Genomic DNA, 23438 nt, shown 5'->3' on the forward strand with positions numbered 1-23438 from the left:
TTTTATTAAATCTGAAATTTTTATTAATAATAAAATAATATATATTAATAAAAAATTATATGCAATTGAATAAAAATTTAAAATTGAATAAAAAATTAATATTTAATAAGAACTTATAATGTAATGAAAATTTAAAATTTAATAAAAATTATAATTTAATAAAAATTTATATTAAAAAAAAAAACTAAAATTATAATTAAAACAAAAAGTAAGAAATTCAAAATAACGAGCAAATCTTTGAAACTGTAGGTATTTGAAAAATGATTTCTTCTGTGAAAGAAAAATATTGGCCTTTTAGCTTTTGGGCAATGCTGCGACCGTAACATGCCGGTGATTTTCTTATTTACTTATTTCTGTGATTTTATCTACATTTTATTTAACATCAAAAATTACTGAACGTAATCTACGAAATCCCAAATTGCACGAAATTAGCTGTTACAGTATCCATAACATGCACCATAAACACTATTTACAATTTCAGCGGCCTGCCTGCCATTTTCGTCTTTATCAAAGGAAAACTGTAAAATGTATCGTATTTTCTCTTTGTGAAATATTACCTTGGCAACGAGCATAAATTTTAAATTGTTTCACAGATACTTTACGCCATATCGATCACTACAGCCATCTACCGAGAAAATAATGGATTTATTTTCCCACAACCTAATATATCGCACCCTAAATACAAAAGGGTCACAACTCAAAATTTGCCACACTCGAGCTTGACTTGTTTACAGTAGCACAGAAAACAAACTATGTGACATATCACGCTGAAATTTGCCATGTAAGCTTATAACAGTTCTACCAAAAAACAAAAAATTTATTTTTGCCATATGTCATCCGCGGACCGTTTTATTGAAAACGTCTCGTTCATATTTGAGCAGAAGGTACATTTTGAGTTGTGACCCTTTTGTATTTAGGGTGCGATATGTACATAGTAATAGCATTTTAAATGAGTTAAATTGGCTCAGTCCGTCAATCTAGTGTTAAAAAATGCCCAAAAGCAATTTGAGATTGGTTTAGCGAATTTCTGCAATTTAGTAATACTCTCAAGCACCGACTTTTTCTTATATAATACTTGACTTACAAACTTTATAAAAACATATACTCATACACAAAATTGTATAAGTGTGTATATGATGATATATAATATGTGGTAATATCGTAACTCCAATAATGCCAATTGTATTAGCTACTCTGACGTAAAATCAACTATAAATAAATTATTTTCTTCTTAGATCGTAAAAAATCTTTATACACTTAAGATATATTAAAGCATACAGAATTTTTATTATAATGTATAAAAAGGAAAAATTGAAGCGAAAAAATATTCAAAAGCAATTGTTAGCTTAGTAATTACACTTGTTATACGAGAGTCTGATCCACTTAGCGGACGCTCTTTCGCATTCAATAATTTAAATAAGCATTTTCACTACTTGCATATACATAATATATATAAAATACTATACATATATACTTGTATTACTACACACCAAATTATAATAATAAAAAATCTTATAGACTTTAAAATTTTACTACTCTACAAACACACATATGAAAATATCAATTTATAATAACTCATACTTACATATACTTTACTACATATATTACAATAGCTTTAAATAGCGTAGTGCGAATGGAAATCAATAAAAAATGTCAATATACCATATATACTTCTATCATTTTCAATTTCTCTGAACTACAGATACATACATACGTTCCCAAAAAATTCGCTTAAAAAAATCATATAAAAAGAGAATTAGATGAAAACAATATTAAAAAATTCTTTTTAGAGTTCACTTAAGAATTTATTTCGTGCTTACACATTACAATTCATTAAAAAAGAAATAAATTATTAAGCGGCGAGAGCAAAATCTAACGTGTCCAGAGACTTTTCCTCAGACTACAGGGTTTGCTTGAAAAGTAATGAGCCTTATTTTTTTTAAGCAGTTTTATTAAACCTTTTGGCTTATACAATTAATATTCTTCAAAATAGGACCCTTGACCGTCAATACAAACGGTTTTTTGGATCGCCTCGATGGAGTCGAAACGCCTCCCCTTCAGATTTCTTTTCAGGCGCGGGAACAAGAAGAAGTCCGGAGGAGACAGGTCTGGGCTGTAGGGAGGGTGGGAAGCACCGGAACCCCCACCTTGGCCAATGCAGAGGTGCAGAGGAAAAAGTGCGTCGTCGAAAGCCTTCCAGATCGCTGTTCGTCTTCGACGTCCTCCCGGCCTTCCTTGAACGACTTGTGCCACCATTTTACCTGGGCACTGGACAGAGATTGGTCCCCGTAAGCCTCCTTGAGTAGCCCAATGGTTTCGGTATTCGTTTTGTTTAGCTTTATGCAAAATTTGATCGAGTAACGTTGCTCCAACGATCGCTGCATTTTCGCCACTGCAAAATCCTAACACAATTTTAAAACAGCTTTCACGCGCGGAGCGATGTTGACTGCATCGCTGTTGCCAGCGAACTGGGAACTAGTGGAAGGGGAAGGTCCAACGATCAGACGCTCAGCGCGGGAAGGCTCATTACTTTTCAATCAAACCCTGTCATTTAAACGCTTCGCTTGGTGCGTGACTACCATTGGGGAAACACCAAAATGAAGAAAAACATTTTTCTAATAGCGGTCGCCCCTCGGCAGGCAATGGGCAGACTTCCGAGTGTATTTCTGCCATGAAAAAACTTCTCATAAAAAAATATCTGCCGTTCGGAGTCGGCTTGAAACTGTAGGTCCCTCCATTTGTGGAACAACATAAAGACGCACACCACAAATAGGAGGAGGAGCTCGGCCAAACACCCAAAAAGGGTGTATGCGCCAATTATATATATATTATATATATGTAGGTAGGTTGGTAAGTGAAATGGTTGAAATGCCAGTCTGGCACTCTTCAAGTAGCACTGAAGTGCCGTTTTGTTACCATTATGAGACCTCTAAGAAAGTATCCCAAGTGATCTTAATAGCCTAGCTGCCAAAACCGGACATTTACAGAGTAAGTGCTCAACAGTCTCTTTCTTTGAAAGGTCCCCACATCTTCTGTAATGGCGCTAAAATAGTAATGCTAGCTTTTCCGCGTCTGTGCCGATCATCCAGTGACCGGTAAACACAGCTACGAGTTTGGAAATTGAATGGCGAGGAGTTCAAAGGACTTTATGAGATCTCCGTATATTGTGCTGGGGCCAAAGGGTTTTTTTGAAATAGCACATAAAGTAATGGAGCTCCATCTTTTCTGCGCTTTCCTGAGAAATAATTTGTGCAGTTCCCCTTTAACATCTGTCAGGGGGATACCGATGCCCAGGTAGGAGGTCTCTGATGAGAATTCAGTCCGTTCCTCGCAAGCTCATCAGCAATTTCATTTCCCTCTATGTTCCTGGAGTCCAGATTAGAGAAATGTTACCTGCACACCCAAGAGATCTGATCTTCTCCTTACAGAAGTTTACTAATTTCGTTCTGCATCATGACGTCGTCAGAACCTTGATCGTGGCTTGACTATCGGAAAAAATATTAATATCTCCATCGCTCCCGTGTTCCCTAAGCATTTTGAATGCCTGCAGGATCGCAAAGACTTCTGCTTGAAAATCACTAGTAGTATTCGGCAGTTTAGAGGAGATAGATAAAAACACAGTCTGGTCTGCCAGTCCTTTTCTGTCCTCGTTAGAAATAGTTTCTTGACATTTTTTCACCTACCTTTGAATTGTTGACTCATGCGGATGATTATTTCTACCAAGAAAATTATGAGGTTTGCGCGTTGTCCTATTGGGTAAAATTGTACATCTGTCTACTTGCCAAGTGTCAAAGATGAACCCAAAAGAAAAGGTACTGTTTAGGAATTATTCACCTCTTATGGTCCTAAACCTTGTCGTCCAGTTCAATTCTGAACTTCTTTTCAAATTTGATGACTTTAGTGATATCGTCTCTGAGTAGCTGTGTAAGTGGCTTACTAGCTTAGTGGCTCGAAAATAGTTGAAAAATAATATATTTTTACTTTTGTGCAGTTTCGTACCCAGGAAATTTATTATTACCTGACTGTTAAAAAAACGACAAAAGTTATAGGGAACTTTAAGATTAAGAATAGTTCATCAGCTGGATAACCAAAGTTCACTTTATTGGCGAGAGAGAAAATAAATTTTATTACTGAATATCTTAGGTGCCCTACCGAAGGGAGTGGTCGTAGTATTACCAGAACTGGTGAGCTCGTTTGCGATTTTATCTCTTTGAATTGTGTTGCTCCAAAGCTTAAAATTAAAACCACTAAAGCCATAACTAACTATTCAACTAATTATTGAAGCTTAATTATATACTCACCTTTCCAGTCGTGTTCTTCCGCGCCAGGCTGTGACCAAAATGGTATGCTTGAGTCCTGCTTGAAATTCTCATCAACCAAGCATTGAAAACAAAAGGAATGCAAGCAATTTAGGGTGCGTGGGTCACGAAAAACGTCGTTGCAAATGCGACATTTGAATTCGTCAGGGAATAGTGAGGTATCCGGCGTGACGCGTATCGAAATGCTGTGACTGGGGGATGTGCTTCTAGATAAGATAAAACGAAATTGTTGTTAAAAAAGTCAATTTATTTCAAACACTTCAAACTCATGTGCGCTCGTTTCTCAAAGAAAAATCTTCCAAATTGGGAATGTACAATTTAATTTCATTTACCACAAGGTGTACCCATGTACATATAAGGTGAAGTCCAAAATAAACAAGACTAGCGTCATAAAAATGTTTTTGATGGCGCCATCTTTTTAATTAGTTTGCGCGTTGGAAGTTACATCACTAGCTGACTTCCAGTGAAAACTTGGTGACACTGGGTTCAGTGAAAGCGAAGTTATTGCGTCTAAAGGGTCAGTACGTTTGTGTCATCGGTACATAAAGGAGTTCCGAACAAAGAGCTAATATCAAATTTTGTTATCGGTAAAACGTTTACCGAAACATTTGAATTGATGAAAAGAGTGTATGGCAGTGATTGTTTATCTCGTGCCAGATTTCATGAGTGGTTTACACGTTTCAGAGATGGTTGTGAGGTTCGCCCAAAAATCAGTAATCCCGAACCCTCCATCCAACCGAAATCGTCGTTGAAATTCAAATTGCTCAGAATTCATCATTCGAAAGACCTCATTAAAGAGGCGAGAAAAGATGAGATTTTACTTTACAACTGTTAAATTGTAACTGGTGATGAAGCGTGGTGTTTCCAACATGAACCTGAAACTAAGCGTCAAAGAGCCGAATGGAAGGTCCCAGACGAACCTCCACCAAAAAAATCGCATTTGGAGAAGTCAAAAATCAAGTCGATGCTCATTTGTTTTTACGATTCCAACGGAATTGTGTACAAGGAGTTCTCGCCAACGGGCCAAACCGTCAATTCAGTTTTCTATATTGGCGTTTTGAAGCGTTTGTTGCATCGCATTCGTCGAACTCGCCCTGAATATCGCGAAAGAGGAAGCTGGCGCATGATAACGCACCATCTTATCGATTCCACTCTTGTGACTGATTTTTTGACTAGAAATCGCATTTTAACCGTCAATCACTCACCGTATTCCCCTGATATGGCTGCCTGTGACTTCTACCTATTGCATTTTGACCACCGGAAAATTGCATTTGGGCATGAAAGGAAAACTTTGTGCGTCCATAGATGCCATCCAAAAGGCTTGTACCGACATCCTGAAGGACATTCCGCTCAATGACCTAAAACACTCTTTCGAAAAGCTCTTAGAAAGTTTTAGATACACTGTGTATCGAGACCAGAGGGGACTATTTTGAATAAATAAACTCGAAGTTATCAGAACAAAACTCCTGTCGTTTCTATTTTAAATCAGTCTTTTTTATTTTGGACTTCACCTTGTACATATGTAAGTATTTACTTTTCTTTACTTCGAGGTAGTGCAAGATAAGCAAAAAGGAAAATAAAAATTATTTTCACTTTGAGCTTCATTTAAGTTCAGCGGAATTTTCAAAGTACGCAAAACACACTGTTGCATATGGTTTTTCTTTTTGTTTTTAGCTCATTAATAGACCCCTTACCCACATTTCTTTTCATACTCTTCATCATAACTACATATGCATGCACATAAATCCCTTTGGCCCTGATCTCGCACACGTGAAAATCCAATGAAGTGTGTGCGTTCCAACGCACCTTGAACGATTTGCTGACGCTTCGATTAGTTCGGGTGGTTGAAGTGCGCGCGTTTCACTCAGGCGCGACGTCGATGCGCCCATTGCTAGTACAGAGGAGGGAGATGGCGTCAAAGTGCGCGCTGGAGATAACAACTGCAACGATGTTGGTGGTGGTGTTAGAAGAGGTGTAAGTGGTGATATTATTGTTAGCTTTGTCGCTGCTGGCACTGGCGACAAGCCCCTCGATAAGGGCGATTTTAAGTTCAATGAGCGATTATCGTTCAATTCTTTTGCTTGTGATATTGTTTGTTGTTGTCGCTCTTTTACCATGGCTTCACCAGCAACATGTGGCACTTTACGCATCATATTACCACTTTTAGCTGTGACATTGACAATTTTTATCATTTCACTGCCGCCGCTGCCTCTACCACTGCCGCTGCCACAGCCACTGCTTAGACTGCTGCTGCGCACCGATACCGACGACGCTGCGCTCAGCACATTATCCATTAACGATTCCGGTGAGGTGGAGCTGCCAGGTTGCGAATTAATTTCACTTGCGCTCGTATCCTCCGTATCCGGTAATTTGTTTGTTGTCGCTGGTGAGATGACTGTAGCGGTTGTCATTGATGTTTTTGTTGGGGTTGCTGTTGGTGTTGGTGTTTTTGTCGTAATAGCTGGCAGCAGCTCGAAGTGGTTGGTGGTGTACTCGGGCGCGCGTGAAAATCGTGTAACTTTCTTGGCTTTTGTTGGTGTAGCAGTTGCTGATGGGGGCGCCGGTAGTGGCGGTGGTGTGGGCGACATAGCTGTTGTTGGTGCTTTTGATAGCATAATGCTACGATACTGGTGTTGTTGATGTTGCTGTTGCTGTTGTAGTTTTTGCTGCAAATGGTCTCTACTGCTGCTGCCTTGGGTCGCTGCTAATACGCGCTTCGGTGTTGCGGCCGCCTCCAACGTTGGTATTGTTGTCGCTTTAAGCACTCTTTCTTCTAGTTGTTGTTGTTGTTGCTTTTGCTGCTGCTGCTGCTGCTGCTCAAAGGATGTTAATACTATTTCCGGCAAATCACGCACATCTTCGAAACGTTTATTTTCATTTCCACGCCTTTGTGCCGCCACATTAATCGGTACTATGGTGAAATTAATCGGAGCATATTGTTTTTGTTTGTTTTTCTCTAACTGTTGTTGATGTGGATGCTGTCGTCTATGCCGTGGACAAAATCCACTCGCGCTTGTCGTTTTTGTAAGGCGCTCGTGACAGGTTGCGTTAACTTTTTGCTGCGCAATTTCCGTTTCCAACGACGCGTCGGATTTATCGATTTTTTCCGACCGTGATTTTAACGATATTTTCTCAACGCTCAAACTCAATTTCAATTTATCACGTTCACGTTCACGCTCACCACTTGCGATTGGGTGAAAAGTTTTTGAAAAACCAGAAGTTTCCGTTTTCTCGCGTCGCAATTTTCGATAGACCACCTCGTTGTCGTCGTCCTCTTCGGCTTCCCCGTTGCTCACAACTTCATAGTCGGTAAGCAAATTTTCACTCGCGCTTTCGTAATTATCAGGACTTAATCTAGAGTCGTTATCGGAGTTCTGCGTGAATTCATTCGATTTGCGATGCACCTCAAAGTAATATTCGCAGTTATTCATTATAATTTTCTACAATTTGGTTCACTATTGAAATAGGTTTTTATATAATATACTAAGGGTTATTGCAAATTAGTCTTCCAGCACTGTGTTGTCCGAGAGCGCGCGCGCTTCTAAGTAACGTCCATTTCGCACTGACTCGAATTCGCTTTGTGTGCCCATTGGATTGTACTCAATATTTTGTGTTTTGTAGAACTTGACATGGAAAATGCCACTTAATCTAATTAGTCTGGTATTTCTAGTTCTGTTTTCATTTGTCTTCGCTTTTGCAACGTGCAGACTGTTTTTCGTATTGTGTGCCGTATTGTGTGAAGCTGGGCTGCAAGAGGACTACGAAAAGGTAAATATTGGCCAATTGGAAGTGTTACATATATGGATATGTGGCGACACTGGCAAATTAAAGCCACGTGAAATCAAATGCGGAAAATGTTGCGATTAGAAATTGGTTAAAGCGCTCAAATATAAGTAGAGCGTACGGCACAGATATGTATTACAATGTAATAATAGAGGGTGTTGCATGAGGTATGTGAATGAAAATAGTTTTGGCCACATAAAAGGCAAAAAATGTCCTCATTTTTATAATTTCAGCGACACAGACCATGGAGCGTCTTTCCTGTCGCAAAAGTATTCTATTCCTTTAGATAGTGTCTAACACACCCTGTCTGAAAGTTTTGGAAGTGCTTTATTAACCGCTAGCCAATACAAAAGATAGCACAGGTCTACGTGGCTTCTTTCATGTGCGACTAATTTCCAATGTATTTTTGTGAGCTGGACATAACTCTTTGTACCAAAAAGTGGTCATCTTCTTATGCGCTTTTAAAAAAATTCTAGAGACTTTAACCTCCACTCAAATTAAAATCTAAAATTGCAATAACCATATAAGAGAATTAAACAACAAAAAAAAATGTTTTGAATAAAATGAAGTTAACCCTTTAAGGTGAACATAGGGAACATAGGACAGAAACATATGTTTTCTAACGGTTTCTGGCAGCAGCTATTTGTCTGATTTGGTTCCAGGTGACGATTGAAGGAGCGACCTCTAATATCCGCGTTCTCGGCGGACAGTAAGTTCAATCCAATTCCATTTTCGTTTTTTATTTCGGAATTAATTGGACAGCTTTTAGTAAGCAGAACAAGGTCCATATTGGAGATTGTTTTCGGCCAAAAGATACGGCAATTACGGCAAATTAGCCATCGCAGATCTGACAGAGGATTTCAACATTACTTATGTACCTGAATTTCATGCAAAATGGGTAAAGGAACGGCGTTGATATTGCCAAAGATTAATTTCCAAAACTGAATCCGTCCCAACATTCATCAAATGCATCATTACTGTAGTCGAGCCGGTTTCTGAGTACGACACGTAATCCAGACATTAGGCGAGTGTGTGAAGATTTGATAACTTTCAGTAAAATTGCTTTAACTCGCTCAATTTTGCCGCGATTGGCCTATTGCAAAAGCGTTGGGCTTTCCAAATATGCAAAAATCATGAAAATCGGTTGCAAAACAACAAAACTGTGAAATGTGAAATGAGTCGGAAGACCCCCTAACTCCAAGCTGCCTTAGCTATAGATGACTTTAACTGTCAAAGTTTCAGGCCAATCAGAGCAAAATTGAGGGAGTTACAGCACTCTTTCGGAGGAGATTTGACAATTTTGTTGTTTGACAACCGATTTTCTTTATTTTTGCATATTTCATTATTTCTGCAATTACGTGTCGAAATTTCAAGCAAATCAGAGCAAAGCTGAGCGAGTTATAGCACTTTTACTGGCAGGTAATATGTCGATTTTCATGAATTTAACTATAACTTTCAGTAAAATTGCAATAACTCGCTCAATTTTGCCCCAATTGGCCTGAAGCTTCGGCAGGTTATTGCGAAAGCGTAATGGTATTTTACACCGCGAGTTTTTGCCAGAAGGTCAGCCAGTTAAGGCCGGCGGGCCAATTAGATGTCCTAAATTCAGTAGTCTCCGCGAAGCGTTGTAGGATGAGAAAAAAAACAATTAGCCAAATGAAGTTTTGGGGATAGTTTAATATATATTTCAACTAAAAAAAAAATGTGTACAATCTCCAACAATATATTGTAAGCCGAGTTATCAATAGATTCCCAGAGCGCCTTGCCACTGAAGTATCCAACTTCTGTACAAGATACCACTTGCAATTTTCATCTGAAAACAAAAAAAAAAAGATTATTAATTTTGATGTAATTATCTTCGATGTGAACTAAGACAATTGGGAGAAACACGTAAAATTCGAATTTTTGGGGAAGGTAGAAAAAAAGTGGTTTTTCAAGGAAAAAAACTCTTCAACTGGGTAAAAAAGTCTAATTGGCCCGCCGGCCTTAATAAAAACTATTATTTGCGCGGTATGAGACGTTTACGTGAATCGATTCGCCAAAAAGAAAGGATTTGTGTGTGTGGCGGCCACCGTAGCCGAATGGGTTGCTGCGTGACTACTATTCATATTTTTCTGTTTGATCGAGTCAAAAAACCACAGGGAATGCGTTTTAATGGCCGAAAGGAAGTAATGGAAATCGAAGACGGCTCTGATAGCTATACCGAAAATATAGCTGGATCTAACGCTGACATAAATGAGTTGCAGTTCATGGGGAGTACTTTGAAGGGGATATCACTTTTGAAGAATAAATTTGTGTTTCGGGTACGTTTTGATCGAGGTAGTATTAAGATCGCAGAGAGTGCTTAGAGAAATCTCATTTTTAAGAAGAGCATTTACTTGCTTTCGGCATGCCCTGCAAAGGCAAAGGCCGTAGAGCATGGAATCGATAGAGGATAAAACATCAAATCGATTTTTGTAACAGTCATGGTCCCTTAGCAGCCAATACTAAGCCATAGAGTGTATTTCTGCCCCCCACAAAATAACTGTAAAACTGCAGAACTTTCAATTTGTAGGTAAAATTAAGACGCATTCAAAGATTTTGAGAAGTTAAATGACAAGGATGGTGTGTTGTGCAAAAATGTAAATCAATTGCGGTAAAGATGATGTTTTTACTATCGCTCATACGGTTCGCACTACAGTTAAGGTTTAGAAACCAAATCAAACGAATATCATTGAAAAAACGTATCAGAAAGGAAGTAAAATTTTAATAGGTTAGGGAATATGGCATTTGGGAAGAGAGGAAGCAGAGAGATAGTTGTCTTTGTTGTTGTTGTAGCATCATGAGCAGTCTCCATACATGTACGGAGAATGGTGCTGGAGTGACAAATCCTTGGCCGGGTCATTCCAGGTCCTTAGAGTCGACTGTCGTGGGAATGCATAGAGATTGGTGGATTGGATTGGAATAGCATTGTTGCTATTGGGAAAGTACTGCACATATTGATTTGTATTAAGCATTTCATATATACCCGCGAATTTCTGTTTGCGTAATTGCATGAGCTGCACCAGTAAGTAAGACAGTGTCGCCTGTTTTATATACATACATACATATATTTCAAATGATTTTTGTACAAACTTTAAAACGAACTGTACTTTATACATATATACCCATAGGTTGCTATACATATGTTGAATTGCTTTTTATAAAAAGAAGAAACTTTATGAGCTATTCGAGCCTTCCGTATTACTTAAAACTAATAAATGCATAGCCACGATATTGTTGGTATCCCGGACTACACATTCTTATATTATGCGTCTTTATAGATATCAACATTTTCGTCATTTGGTGTCCTGTCTGGCTTACTAGTACCAGAACAGGACTGCAAACATCAAATACTCGGGTTAAACAAATACTCCATTGGCAATTCAGCGCCACTTAAATGCAATCGTTTCTGTGCTGATGTACCGTTATGCTCTCTGCTTGCCAACGGCAAATCATCATCAGAACAAAAATCACTTTCTACCGCTGAGTCGCAGTCCAAGTCCCCATCCACTTCCGCATCCTGTTCGTCACAATTGAGAGCTTCATCTATTTGTGTTGAATTTGATTTAGTCTTATCAGGCATTTTAGTACTTCTTCCTTTGGCTCTTTTGTTTTTTGTCTTTTTTTTCGTCGAAGTCGTCGCTATTTCATTGCGATATTTGCTCCAGAACTCTGTGGGTTGTGCGTATTGCACTAGATTGGGAAACCGCTTTGCAAGTGCAAAACCCAAATCATCAAAAGCTTTTTGCAACGAGTCATCTGTGTGTGCAGTGAAGCAGCTATGAATGGTGTGTATAAAAATAACAGATTTTTCGAGGAGATTGAGCTGTAATGTAAAAAAGAAAATTTTTTAAATAAATTTACGGTTGTTTTTATTAATTTTATACCGCATCAGGCATCGTGACTATTTCTCGTCGCCGTCCACGACCACGTCCGCGTCCTGTGTTGTTTGTGGCAGTAGTGGCTGCGCCTTTTCCGTTGGCGGCCTCCCCCAATGCCGCAGTTTCGTTTATATCTGCAAATGCATCGTCCATTTTGTTATTGTCGTCTTCGTCATCTTTGTTCTCAGCGGCAGGTTTTTGTTGTTTGGTCAGACGGCAAACGCGTTTCAAAATGAACAGTACATCCTTGATTAAAGCGATACCCTCGGGGCTTTTCATGTTTGAGTCCCGTACCGATTTTTCTAAAGATAAAAATAGTTTTTTTTTAATAAAAATAAGTTGAATTAATAAAGGAGATCAAGCGAATTGAAAAGATTGAAGATCAAAAAAATAACAAATATGACACCAAGACAACGTGGAAGCCGATGGAGACATTATATCTGATAGTCAACCATCCAAAAATATCGGACGTCAGGTATTTTTCTTGTCGGCACAGCTTACAGCAATAAATACCAACCGGACGGGCAGAATAAAAGAACTGCATGAAGTAACAAAAAAACAACTCAGCCAACTAGATGATCTCCATGCAGAACATCCAAAACCTGCTGAGATATATATTTGCCGCGGTGACAAATTCGTCCCGACTACTGAGAGCCCTCGACCTCAAATACCACTTATCAAGGTTCCTACTCTGATCCAATTCTGCAGAGCTGCCAAAGACATCAGAGAAATCTGTCTATCATGCAAGGATGATAGATTTTCAGGCTTGGCCTCCAGCACTGGTAAAAAACGAAATTGAGCGCGTAACTTCGGCTGCCACGTCACCGGGTACTTGGCAGAAAAATTGTCCGCCCGCTCATTTCACACGTATCCATACACCCGTCCAATCAGTCGTTGTTCGGACGGCAGCGAAGTAACATTAGGGGCAACTGTGTTGATTTTTTCGTATATCTCTAACACAATCTCAGTTTCTTTGTAAACAAACCGCTGTCATGACCCAGGTTACGTCAGCCTATCAGATGATTCTTTCCCGTTCGCTGAGAGCCGGTTAACGGTCCGATACTGGTCACACCTTCTACATTTTTTTACTATGCTTATCATGGAAAAACGAGCCGAACATGGGTGCAAATTTGAATCTGCCAAACAAAGCTCAACTGAAGAATGCTGTTATTTTCTTCTTCTCTTAACCTGGCTTCAGCAGATAGATTGGGAAACGGACTCTGTATATAAGTAATATATATATATATAGTATATATATATATACAATATATGTACATACATCAGTATATATGTGCAACTGCTTACCTGAAATCAATTTGAGTTGCCCGAAATAAAGCACCAAGTTGACTTCATCGATCGATGCCATCAAATGATTGTACAGCAACTGACGTCTCTTACGATTTTCCTCGCCTTTCAAAGGCGACTTAATACCAGTGTCCGAGAAACTGTCCAAACCATCAAAATTCTATAAGAGAAATGTATGTAAGTGAGCGGAATCTAATTCTAAAAAAATTCCACACTCCGCCAACAAATACCATAACTTACCTCATATTCATTAAAAACAAATGGGCATTCGATCAGGCATTTCTGAAAGAGCGTGGAATTCTTCTTGCTAAGAAACTCCGCAAAAAATTCGCATGCACGCGTAGCCAATTCCGCATTTTCATCCAAAATTGTGTACATAAATGCTAATAAAAGTGAGCCACGTAACTTTAATTGATCCTGCAATACCAACTTCTCGAAGCATTTGAATGTCTCAATACGATTGACGACAAAGGGGGACGACAATTTAGCCAGCACATCCTCTATAATACGTTCGACGATTTGTGTGTGTTTCTTACATAGGTCCGTTAGGGAAACAATTATTGTATTCACAATAGGCGGACGATCGATGAGTTTCAAAATCGAACTATAAATCATACAAGTGGTGCTGGCCGTTACAGCATCGCGCAGCGAAAAGCGACCTGCAATCAAAATCATTGAATTGAACAGACGCTCATTCTCCAAATCCAACTCTGACTCGGGCAATTTCAAACAAACACTCATGTATTTATGTACGAAGGAAACGATGGTGCGATGCGGCCGCAAGCGCGTCTGCAAATTGGCTTCGGAATATGAGTAAAGGTGTGACATAAATGTGGTGCGATTGTCGGGAAAATCACCAATGCCGGAGAGTATACGCAATTCCAATAAATCATGCAACTCCAACAACCACGGCTTTTCAGTTAATTCAAGAGGATTGCTCTTTTTGCTGTTACTTTTAGATGCCTGAGATTGCGAACAGTTATCAATGTGCACGAGAAGATCGAATGCTTTGCCTATGAGCACAGGTATCATTTGACCTTCACGTATTTGACTAAGTATATGATTGAAAGCAAGATTGAGTGCGGTATGCGAGAAGTCCTGTATACAGTTGGCTAGTACTTCCAGAGCGATAAGCATATTTTGCTCTTTGTTCCACTAGAAATAAGAAAAGTTTAAAAATCCATATTCAATTACGTATGTAAACTAAAATACCGATTTCAGTGATGTGAAGAGGTGTATAAGCGCATCAGGCTCTTTACTTTTTATCTTGCCTGAAATGAAATTGAGGACTATCCAAGCCTCTGTGGAATTGGATGTGAGTAGATGAGATTCGATAATGCCAAGAATTTGGGGGCTGAAAGAGTTTTCAAAGCAAATTTTATTTATATAAAATCTGGCTTAAATTAGTATTTTATAAGTTGTATCCAATAGAATATTTTTTAATAAAGCTGGACTATTGAACAATTTTTTGTACCCGCTTACCGAGCAGCAACATATTCCCTGATATTTCAAATCTTTAAGATGCTATCTGAGCAGTATCTACTGTTTTTGGCACCTAAATACGACCTGATACCCATAGTTTTATTTGGAAGGAAATTTGATGTCAAATTTGCTCTGGAGAACTCGAAGCAAGCTTCGAAGATTGTTCAAGAATGTAAGAAGCTTAATTCTGTCGCAAGACAGAACAGGCTTGTACTTATACGGGTTCCAGGACACTCCAGTGTTCAAGGAAACGAGATTGCCGATGAATTGGCCAACTATGGATCAGCGGTTCCGCCACAGGCACCAGAGCCAATAATCGGAATAAGTTCCGCAGGAATAATGAATTGGATCAGCAATTATGTATGAAATTTACATAAAGAGCGATGGTCCGGTCTAGAACGCTGCAGAACTGCAAAGTGTTTTGTGACAAGTCCGAACAGAAAACTGTGAAACATTCTACTAAAACATGGGGTCAGAATATGACCACCATTGGAATCATTGAGGACCCGATGCGGCTATCTTGCTTGGAGGAAGCTGATAGCACTGAGCACTTTCTCTGTGAATGTCCTGCCTTTTCTAGAGCAAAGCTACGATATCGGAACCCAATCAAGAGAATGAGTAATATTCGTTCTCTAAAACTGGGGGATATTTACGGAGTTGCCAAAGAATCTGGAAATGCTCCCAGGACTAACTACCTTTGTCTCTACCTCTATTCTTTCCTATCTCTTTCTCTGATACTTTTCTCCTTTCCTCCTTGACTATCTACCCTCTTTCCAGAGCTTTAAATACAATGGGCTCTTCGGCCTGAGTGTTTTAGGAGCCACCAAATCTCCTGGTGCTAATAGCGTTATGGTCGTAATAGCGTTATAAGCAGTTTCTGCTGGAACACTAATGAAGATGTAACGTGAACTCTTTACAACCTTTCACACGTAAATGCCGTCTCCGGAAACTGTCCGTCCATCGCAGGCGAAGAATCTCTTAAGACCTGCGTGATATCGGTCTGGGGACTTTAGCACATTCACCTCTTATTTATCTAGAAGACTCTGGCACACTCGCTTGTTAAAATGGCTGCTTTCGCTGGGAAATTAAAACGAATGCCCCTGAGTCGTCCAACAGGAGCGAAGCGAGCCGCAGCAGCAACGAATATCTTGCGGATTGCGCGTTCGCATCCACATCGGCGGGAATGAGAAAAGCAGCGAAGGTGCTCTCAGTGAATTCCGCGAAGCTGACCCGACTTAAAGCTTAAACATTCACCCTAAATGTTTGGGGAAGCCTGCTGGAGTAACAGTCCTTCCGGGTATAAAGCCGGAACTTTCCGGTAACGTAGAACTTACTGCCGTGAGATCGTCGATGTCCTCTAACAGTAGACTCAATGGTATGAGCAGAAAAGATTGATAGATGAATTGGTTTAAGTGGACTAGAGAAGAAGAATGATATCAGAAGTGATACGTCACAGTCCCTAAAAATATTTTTGTAACTTTTATTCCATTTTCTTCACTTACTTAAGAAAACGTTGTTGTAGAGCCGTATGGAAGCAAGTTTGTAAATACAACCGCGGCTGCGTTGATAGCATTGTGCGTATAATAACCCAAGGCATAAAGTGTTCTGCTTGATTTGATTGGTCGATGCCACGCATATTACTTAGCACGCGTGTGCGAAAACACTGCAAAGAGATAGCAAACTTATTCCATTACTTCCTTTCCTATGCCAAACACTCACATCCATTGCCAATTCCACATTCTTAGGATCGCCATCGTGCAACATCGGCGCCACAATTTTACACCAAACCCATATTACTGGATAACAATTTGGATAACAGCCAAGTATGCCATCTATGGTGAGCAGGGATTGCTTACGCACCAGAGCTGTGGGCTCATCCACCAAACGCGTAGTTTCCGTTACAAAGTTCGTATTGAAAATAATTAGAGGATTAAGTTTCACCAGCTGCTCAATAAACATCACACCTGCACGTCTTATATACGATTGCGGACTCTGAAAGAGATTTGTATACACATATTCGGGTAAATGCAAAAACGCCAGCTCCACTATAGCATGCCCAACGAAGCTGAACTTTGGCTCTAGTAAAGGGGGTTTCTCATAGCGTATTTCATTCTTCCGTACGCGCGGCTCATCTGGCAATACGACACCAACATCATGGTATTGTGTATAGCGTATACCCTCGCTGAGTATTTTTACGGTGTTGGGTGAACCCTTTGTGAGGGAAATATGTAACGCTTGCACTGCCTTAAGTTTAATGGTATTGTTGCAATCTTGTAGACTTCTTATGAGCTCATTAATGAGATGCACCTCACGCGGTATGTCGGACACTTCGTGCCGAAACATCTGCCAATCAACATGTGACTCCAGCTGTAAAATACGCGACATTAACTCAATAGCTCTAGAGCGTATCATCACTTCATCAGCATAGATGGCTTCGCAGAGAAATTCCACAGACGATTCATTGCATTTAGTGAAAAGTGCAGCATCATATTTTGCACCATATTCAAGTGCGCGTTGTGTTTGCTCAGTTTTCCATGACTTGATCGGATTAGTGACCATGCATTCGATATAGAAACTTAAAACTTTGACAAGCAATCTCGGATACTTTGAGATGCATTTGATAAACCAATCAGAGATGTGTTCACAATCGCCACTAACGGCAATACTGCTGTTGCTCTTTGGCCTCGGCGGATAGACATGGAGGAAGACGGTCATGTTCATTAGTTTCATGAGCGTCTCTTCTGGTTCGCCATTGTGAGCATTTATCATATCCTCGAAGATTTCGAAACATTTACCGTGCAGATTGGCGGCGTCTGAAAGGAAATAAATATACAGAACAGTTATTTAGACTTTTATTGTTGTTGCTGGACCAATATAAAGCATTCCCCAAAGTCTTTGCTTCCTTTCCACAAACGGAAACGGAAAACCGCATATAAAGAGTGGGAACAGTTTTCTCCAACAAACTGTTCAAGAAATTAAAAAATCCTACTCATGCTGCATACAACTCTGCGCCTCGAATCAGCTGCTTAACTTAGTTCATGATTTAAAAACAATTGATATACATATGTATAGAAGAGGCAAAAGTCAATCAAAATTACAAAAAAAATTGTAAAAAGTAAGAAATATAAGACATTTAAGTAATTATGAAATAATATTTTACTCCACTTTTATTCAGGCGAAGAATTACTAAATGTCGGCCTTGATAAAGCAGTCCGGCGCACGTCAGTTGCGCCTGATTTTCCAACAGCTTACTGCAGTGCGTGCCCTTAGCCTCAGTTCGAAGTGCTACGCTGACAAAGATTCAGAAAAGTTGAAATCCTCATCAGAACACTTCGATATCATAATTGGCGGTGGTGGACTTGTCGGAACCACATTGGCTCTTGCGCTAGCCAAAAATAAGGTATTAAGCGAAAAACGCATTTTGTTGCTAGAAGGTGCACCACCGTTCAAAGGCTTCAATGTGGAAGCCCAATATGGCAATCGAGTCTCGGCAATTAACAACAATAGCGTAGAACTTTTTAAGTCAATCGATGCTTGGGACTACATGCAAGAACGGCGGGTGAAACATGTTAAGCAAATGCAAGTATGGGATGCGTGTAGTGACGCACTAATACAATTTCAAGATGAACACTTCTCCGCTGATGTGGCGTGTATTGTCGAGAACGATCTGATGTTAGATGCAATGTATGCACAATTGGCAGATGGCAAGAGCGCACCGAATGTGGAAGTGCGCAACAATACACGAATTGAGGGCTTGCGTCTGTCGGTAGACACAGGTGAAATGTACTCCCAAGTGCACCTTAAAGATGGACAAACATTGACATGCGAGCTGTTGGTCGGTGCGGACGGTGCGAATTCACTCGTGCGCAAAGAAATGAATATCGATGTATTTACTGTTGACTATGAACGTCGTGGTGTTGTAGCCACAGTAAAATTGGAAGATGCGTGCGATAATGCGGTGGCCTGGCAACGTTTTCTACCCACTGGTCCTGTGGCCTTGCTACCATTGAGCGATACACTCAGTTCGGTTGTATGGAGTACCACTATACCGCATGCTAAGCAGTTGCTACAAATGCCCCAAGAAGATTTCGCCAAAGCACTCAACGAAGCCTTTTTCAAGGAATATCCTAAGGAAGGAGTTGTAATTAGCGCAATGAACACTTTAAATTCACTTATTGGACGTAATCCGAATATTTTAAGACAGTACCCTCCAGGAGTGAATGGAGTTATTGAAAGTTCGCGTGCATCGTTTCCATTGGGATTCTTACATGCCTCCTCGTATGTGTGCACAGGTGCGGCGTTGATTGGCGATGCCGCCCACCGCGTACATCCACTAGCAGGACAAGGTGTGAACTTAGGTTATAGCGATGTGCGTGAGCTGGTACAAGTACTGGCCGATGCGGCTTACGCTGGCGCTAAACTTAGCGACAGGAACTATCTCGTCAAATACGAACAACGCAGTTTGACCAAGAATGTGCCCATTATGATAGGCGTACACGGACTGCATACACTTTACTCCACCACTTTCACGCCTGTGGTTTTACTGCGGAGCTTGGGTTTACAATTGACGGATAGTATTGTGCCGATAAAAAATTTGTTTATGAAACGCGCCATGGGCTAAACTCTTTTATGACATAAGTTACTCGTATTTATTAATATCAATAACGATGATTTGTATTTTTTTAAATATTATATGTATGCATATGATATATTTTAAAGCGTTATGGGACCTAGCGATTAAAAATCGATTACAAATAAAATTCGAAACGGTGATGTTTTGCACAGAATAAAACAAAATATATATATGTATATAATTTTTACTTACACATATTTGCATATCCCCGCTCATGATTCATGTACAATATGTCAACCAGTTTCTTGAGTAGTGCGTCTCGCGTGGCTTTGTGATCACTGAAGTGCACATATCTTAGCAGTAATTTCAAATCGTCGCAAAACGTAGAAAAGTGTACCCAAATCTCGATTGACTGCTGTTTCGACATGCGGCTCATTACATCTGGGTGCTGTATCCGCTCTATCAATGTAAATACTTGAAGGCAATGTGCTATAACCTCCGGTTCAAATATATGAAAACCTTTTGCGCCCGGTATAGTTAGCGAAAGGAAGTAAGTGTTCACAGCCGCTAGCGCGAGCTTAGTATTTTTGGCGGAAGCTGGATCTAATGTTGGCAGACCGGCTAAAGCATACACAAAGCTGAGATATGCATCACGTGGTGACACCTTCACCACCTCATCCCAGCAATCGTAAGTGTTATCATAACTGGCACTTGATTCCCCGCGCAAAATGCGTATGGCGGAGCTCAACTCGAGAAGTGTGGATAATACTTGAGGATCGTTGAGTGCACGTCGGACGAACGGTAAATTTATTACACTTAATTTAGTGGCCAGAGTAGCTAGCGATTCATCATCAGAGTGCGGCTCTTGTGACTCATTGGTGTTTTTCTTCTTGTTTTGCTCTGTTTCCTCATCTTTCTCGTAAATCTCTTCAATATTTTCCCAAAGTAGATTACGATCATAAAATTCACTTAATTTGCCAAACAAATTAATCAATTCAGTCATTCTGGCGAACGTAAACAAAAACACGGCATTTCTCGAATCAAATGCTCTTTTATTTTGCGATAGACGCATACACTCAGCTGTTGATGAGCGGACTCACTGTGGGCAGAGAGTAATTAAAAATGTAGTGAATCAATGGCATGTGAAAGTTAAGGATATGAAAACGGATAAAACAATTTTATAAATTAACGAAAGAAAAGTTCATAATCTCAAAGCACTTAAAGGACACAGGTCCTGCATTTGTTACATAACAAAAAAAAAATAAAAATATTTTTCTAAAAAAATTTAAAAGTTTAAATATATTTGCCAGTATGTACATCAAACGAAATTATTTAGTTATCTAGAATTCTATTAATTAAAAAAAAAGAGGTTGTCTGTAAAGTCGGTTTACTGACGATAGTTTAACGTGACAACGTCATAAGAAAATATTGATGGAATGGTTGCAATTTTCAAAACAAAATTTTAATTTTATTTGTTTGATAGATATTTTGTATGGATATAGAGGAGGAGGTAAATGGAATTACAATGGAATAGGTCAAGTTACATTTAACCAAACGTGAAAAATGGCGAAACATTTATCAAATTCATGAAAGATATCTTCAATTTCGATTGAGCATCAGACGTTAATAAGTCAACAACACTAAGAGGCACCATCATCGATTTGCCTTTTTCAAGACACTTTACACTCGAAACACTCGCTTTCATTTCCTACTTTTTCTATCATCGTCCTATTCTCAACAGAGAAATGGTTCATTACCATGCACACAGGAAGAAGGCATATGCAAATACAAATATGTGAATTTATATACAAATGCGCATATACATACATATATATGCTTACTCAAGTAGGACAGAGCCAGATGTCGAACGCTGCCGAACGCGGGGACCGATTGTGCTCTTTGTCGTTCGTTCCGCGCTCTCGCTTGCAGTTCAAGCACATTAGCTTACATTTGCTTGCGTACGGAATAGATTCGTATATTTGATATGTCCATATGATTTGTATGCATCTTTACATATAGATTTGTTCTTTTTGAAAATTGCGCGAAATTGTATATGTATATGCATGTTTATATACATATATTAATATAGTATACAACATATATTATAAGGTATATGGTAAATATCACCATACATTTTTTCCTTCATATATAATAAAGAAATTAATAATAATAACATTAAAACAACAGATATTACTAACAAACTTGGTTTTATTTTAAATTCTTCAAGTAAATCAAATTAATAATAATCAGTAAGAAGGCATATGCAAATACAAATACGTGAAATTATATATGTACATATGCGCATATACATCCATATATACGCTCACTTAAGTAGGAGAGAGCAAGATGTCGTTGCCGTTCGTTTGCTTTGTTCGTTCCGCGCTTTCGCTTGCAGTTCATTCAAGGTAACGGCAATGAGCAAGGTAACGACAAATGAGCAAGGTAACGACAAATGAGCAAGGTAACACTAATGAGCAAGGTAACGACACATTTTTTCGTGCGTGCAGCCTGTTAAATCGAATTATAAGACGTTATCACGTTAAAATAAATAATTGGCGCGTACACTTCTATTAGATGTTTGGCCGAGCTTCTCCTCCTATTTGTGGTGTGCGTCTTGATGTTGTTCCACAAATGGAGGGACCTACAGTTTCAAGCCGACTCCGAACGGCAGATATTTTTATGAGGAGCTTTTTCATGGCAGAAATACACTCGGAGGTTTACCATTGTCTGCCGAGGGGCGACCGCTATTAGAAAAATGTTTTTATTAATTTTGCTTTCACCGAGATTCGAACCAACGACCTCTCTGTGAATTCCGAATGGTAATCACGCACCAACCCATTCGGCTACGGCGGCCGCCTTATTAATTACCTTATTTTTAATTAGAACGCTCTGAATTGGATAACATATTATAATGATTTAGGCATTTAAAATTTCAATTTTAGTATCTCTTGAATTTTTCATTTTCACGTTAAAGTTCAGTGGTCGAAACTATCCCTAGTTGCATTCTTTTAAGTTTCTTTAATCTCTAAAATAATAATAATAATAAAAGCGGCAGAGACTTTTCCAATGCGATACTAGGCTTAGGAAATAAAGCAATAGAAAGAGTAAGCAACTTCAAATATTTATTTTTTTGAAACACAAAGGTCAAAAAAAATATTTATCAGTATTATTGTAGCTATGTCCCGTACTAGCATACAAAAAAAAATTGACTAAATGGCGCGGTTTTGAATTTGACACTCTAGAAGACGTTTAATTTTTAAGTTTTTTAATAAAAAAAAAAAAAAACGAAATAATTGGAATAATAATATGATTTTATTACGGACGATAGCCAGTGATGTTGTGAGCAACATATTATATTAAAGCTTCAGACGATTCGATTGAATAGTTTTTTTTTACAACACCAGGCCGAAAAAAATCGTTTCGAGATAAATGAGCTTAAAGTTTGAGGTACAGAAGTGCGCGGACCGCTCTCCACCTAGTTAATGGGTTTTGAAGCTATAATATTGGAACTTTTCGCATGCAAAATTCACAGTATACCTGTTCTTCAGATACTATACTTTCGAAATATCGAAAAAACAAAAAAATGATTTTTTGAATTTCTAGACACCATTTTTAAAATGCTACTTGTGGTCGACTCTTTTATATGGTTGAAAAGCCTGGATGTTGAAAGCTACAAGCATATACCGACTAGTAGCGATTGAAATGCGGTGCTATAAAAAAACAAGAGGTTGTCTGTAAAGTCGGTTTACTGACGATAGTTTAAAGTGACAACGTCATGCGAAAATACTGATAAAATGGTTGCAATTTTCAAAAGAAAGTTTTAATTTTATTTGTTTGAGAGACATTTTGTATGGATTTAGAGAAGGAGGTAAATGGAATCGCAATGGACGGAACATTTATCAAATTCATGAAAGATATGTATGTTCAATTTTGATTGTGCATCAGACGTTAATAAGTCAACAATACTAAGAGGCAACATCATCGATTTGCCTTTTTCAAGACACATTACACTCGAAACACCCCCTTTCAGTTCCAATTTTTCCTATTATCGCCCTATTCTCAACAGAGAAATGG

The 23438-nt window shown here is 38.9% G+C and overlaps 3 protein-coding genes across 3 annotated transcripts in view; 1 reads left to right on the forward strand and 2 right to left on the reverse strand.

Annotated features, from left to right (window-relative positions):
• The window catches only part of LOC128863584 (uncharacterized), a 31099-nt gene extending 23236 nt beyond the window's left edge, over positions 1–7863 (reverse strand). The window contains exons 1-2 of the mRNA XM_054102815.1: positions 6126–7863; positions 4302–4525 (exon numbers count right to left, since the gene is read on the reverse strand). Coding sequence (XP_053958790.1) covers positions 4302–4525; positions 6126–7750 — 1849 coding nt within the window. The 5' untranslated portion in view covers positions 7751–7863. The remainder of the gene's footprint in view (positions 1–4301; positions 4526–6125) is intronic.
• A 3305-nt stretch (positions 7864–11168) lies between these two features.
• Positions 11169–20467, reverse strand: LOC128863016 (uncharacterized). Its single transcript, XM_054101900.1, has 8 exons — positions 19617–20467; positions 16511–17604; positions 16294–16454; positions 14522–14663; positions 13550–14464; positions 13310–13469; positions 12011–12306; positions 11169–11949 (listed from the first exon to the last, which is right to left on the reverse strand). The coding sequence occupies exons 1-8, from the start codon at positions 20434–20436 to the stop codon at positions 11470–11472; spliced, it is 4068 nt and encodes a 1355-aa protein (XP_053957875.1). The 5' UTR covers positions 20437–20467; the 3' UTR covers positions 11169–11469.
• Positions 17802–19592, forward strand: LOC128863017 (ubiquinone biosynthesis monooxygenase COQ6, mitochondrial). The gene is made up of 2 exons (XM_054101901.1): positions 17802–17906; positions 17967–19592. The coding sequence occupies exon 2, from the start codon at positions 17982–17984 to the stop codon at positions 19410–19412; it is 1431 nt and encodes a 476-aa protein (XP_053957876.1). The 5' UTR covers positions 17802–17906; positions 17967–17981; the 3' UTR covers positions 19413–19592.
• Positions 20468–23438: the final 2971 nt, after the last annotated feature.

Source organism: Anastrepha ludens, chromosome 5 (genome assembly GCF_028408465.1).
Source record: "Anastrepha ludens isolate Willacy chromosome 5, idAnaLude1.1, whole genome shotgun sequence".
Lineage (NCBI taxonomy): Eukaryota > Metazoa > Arthropoda > Insecta > Diptera > Tephritidae > Anastrepha > Anastrepha ludens.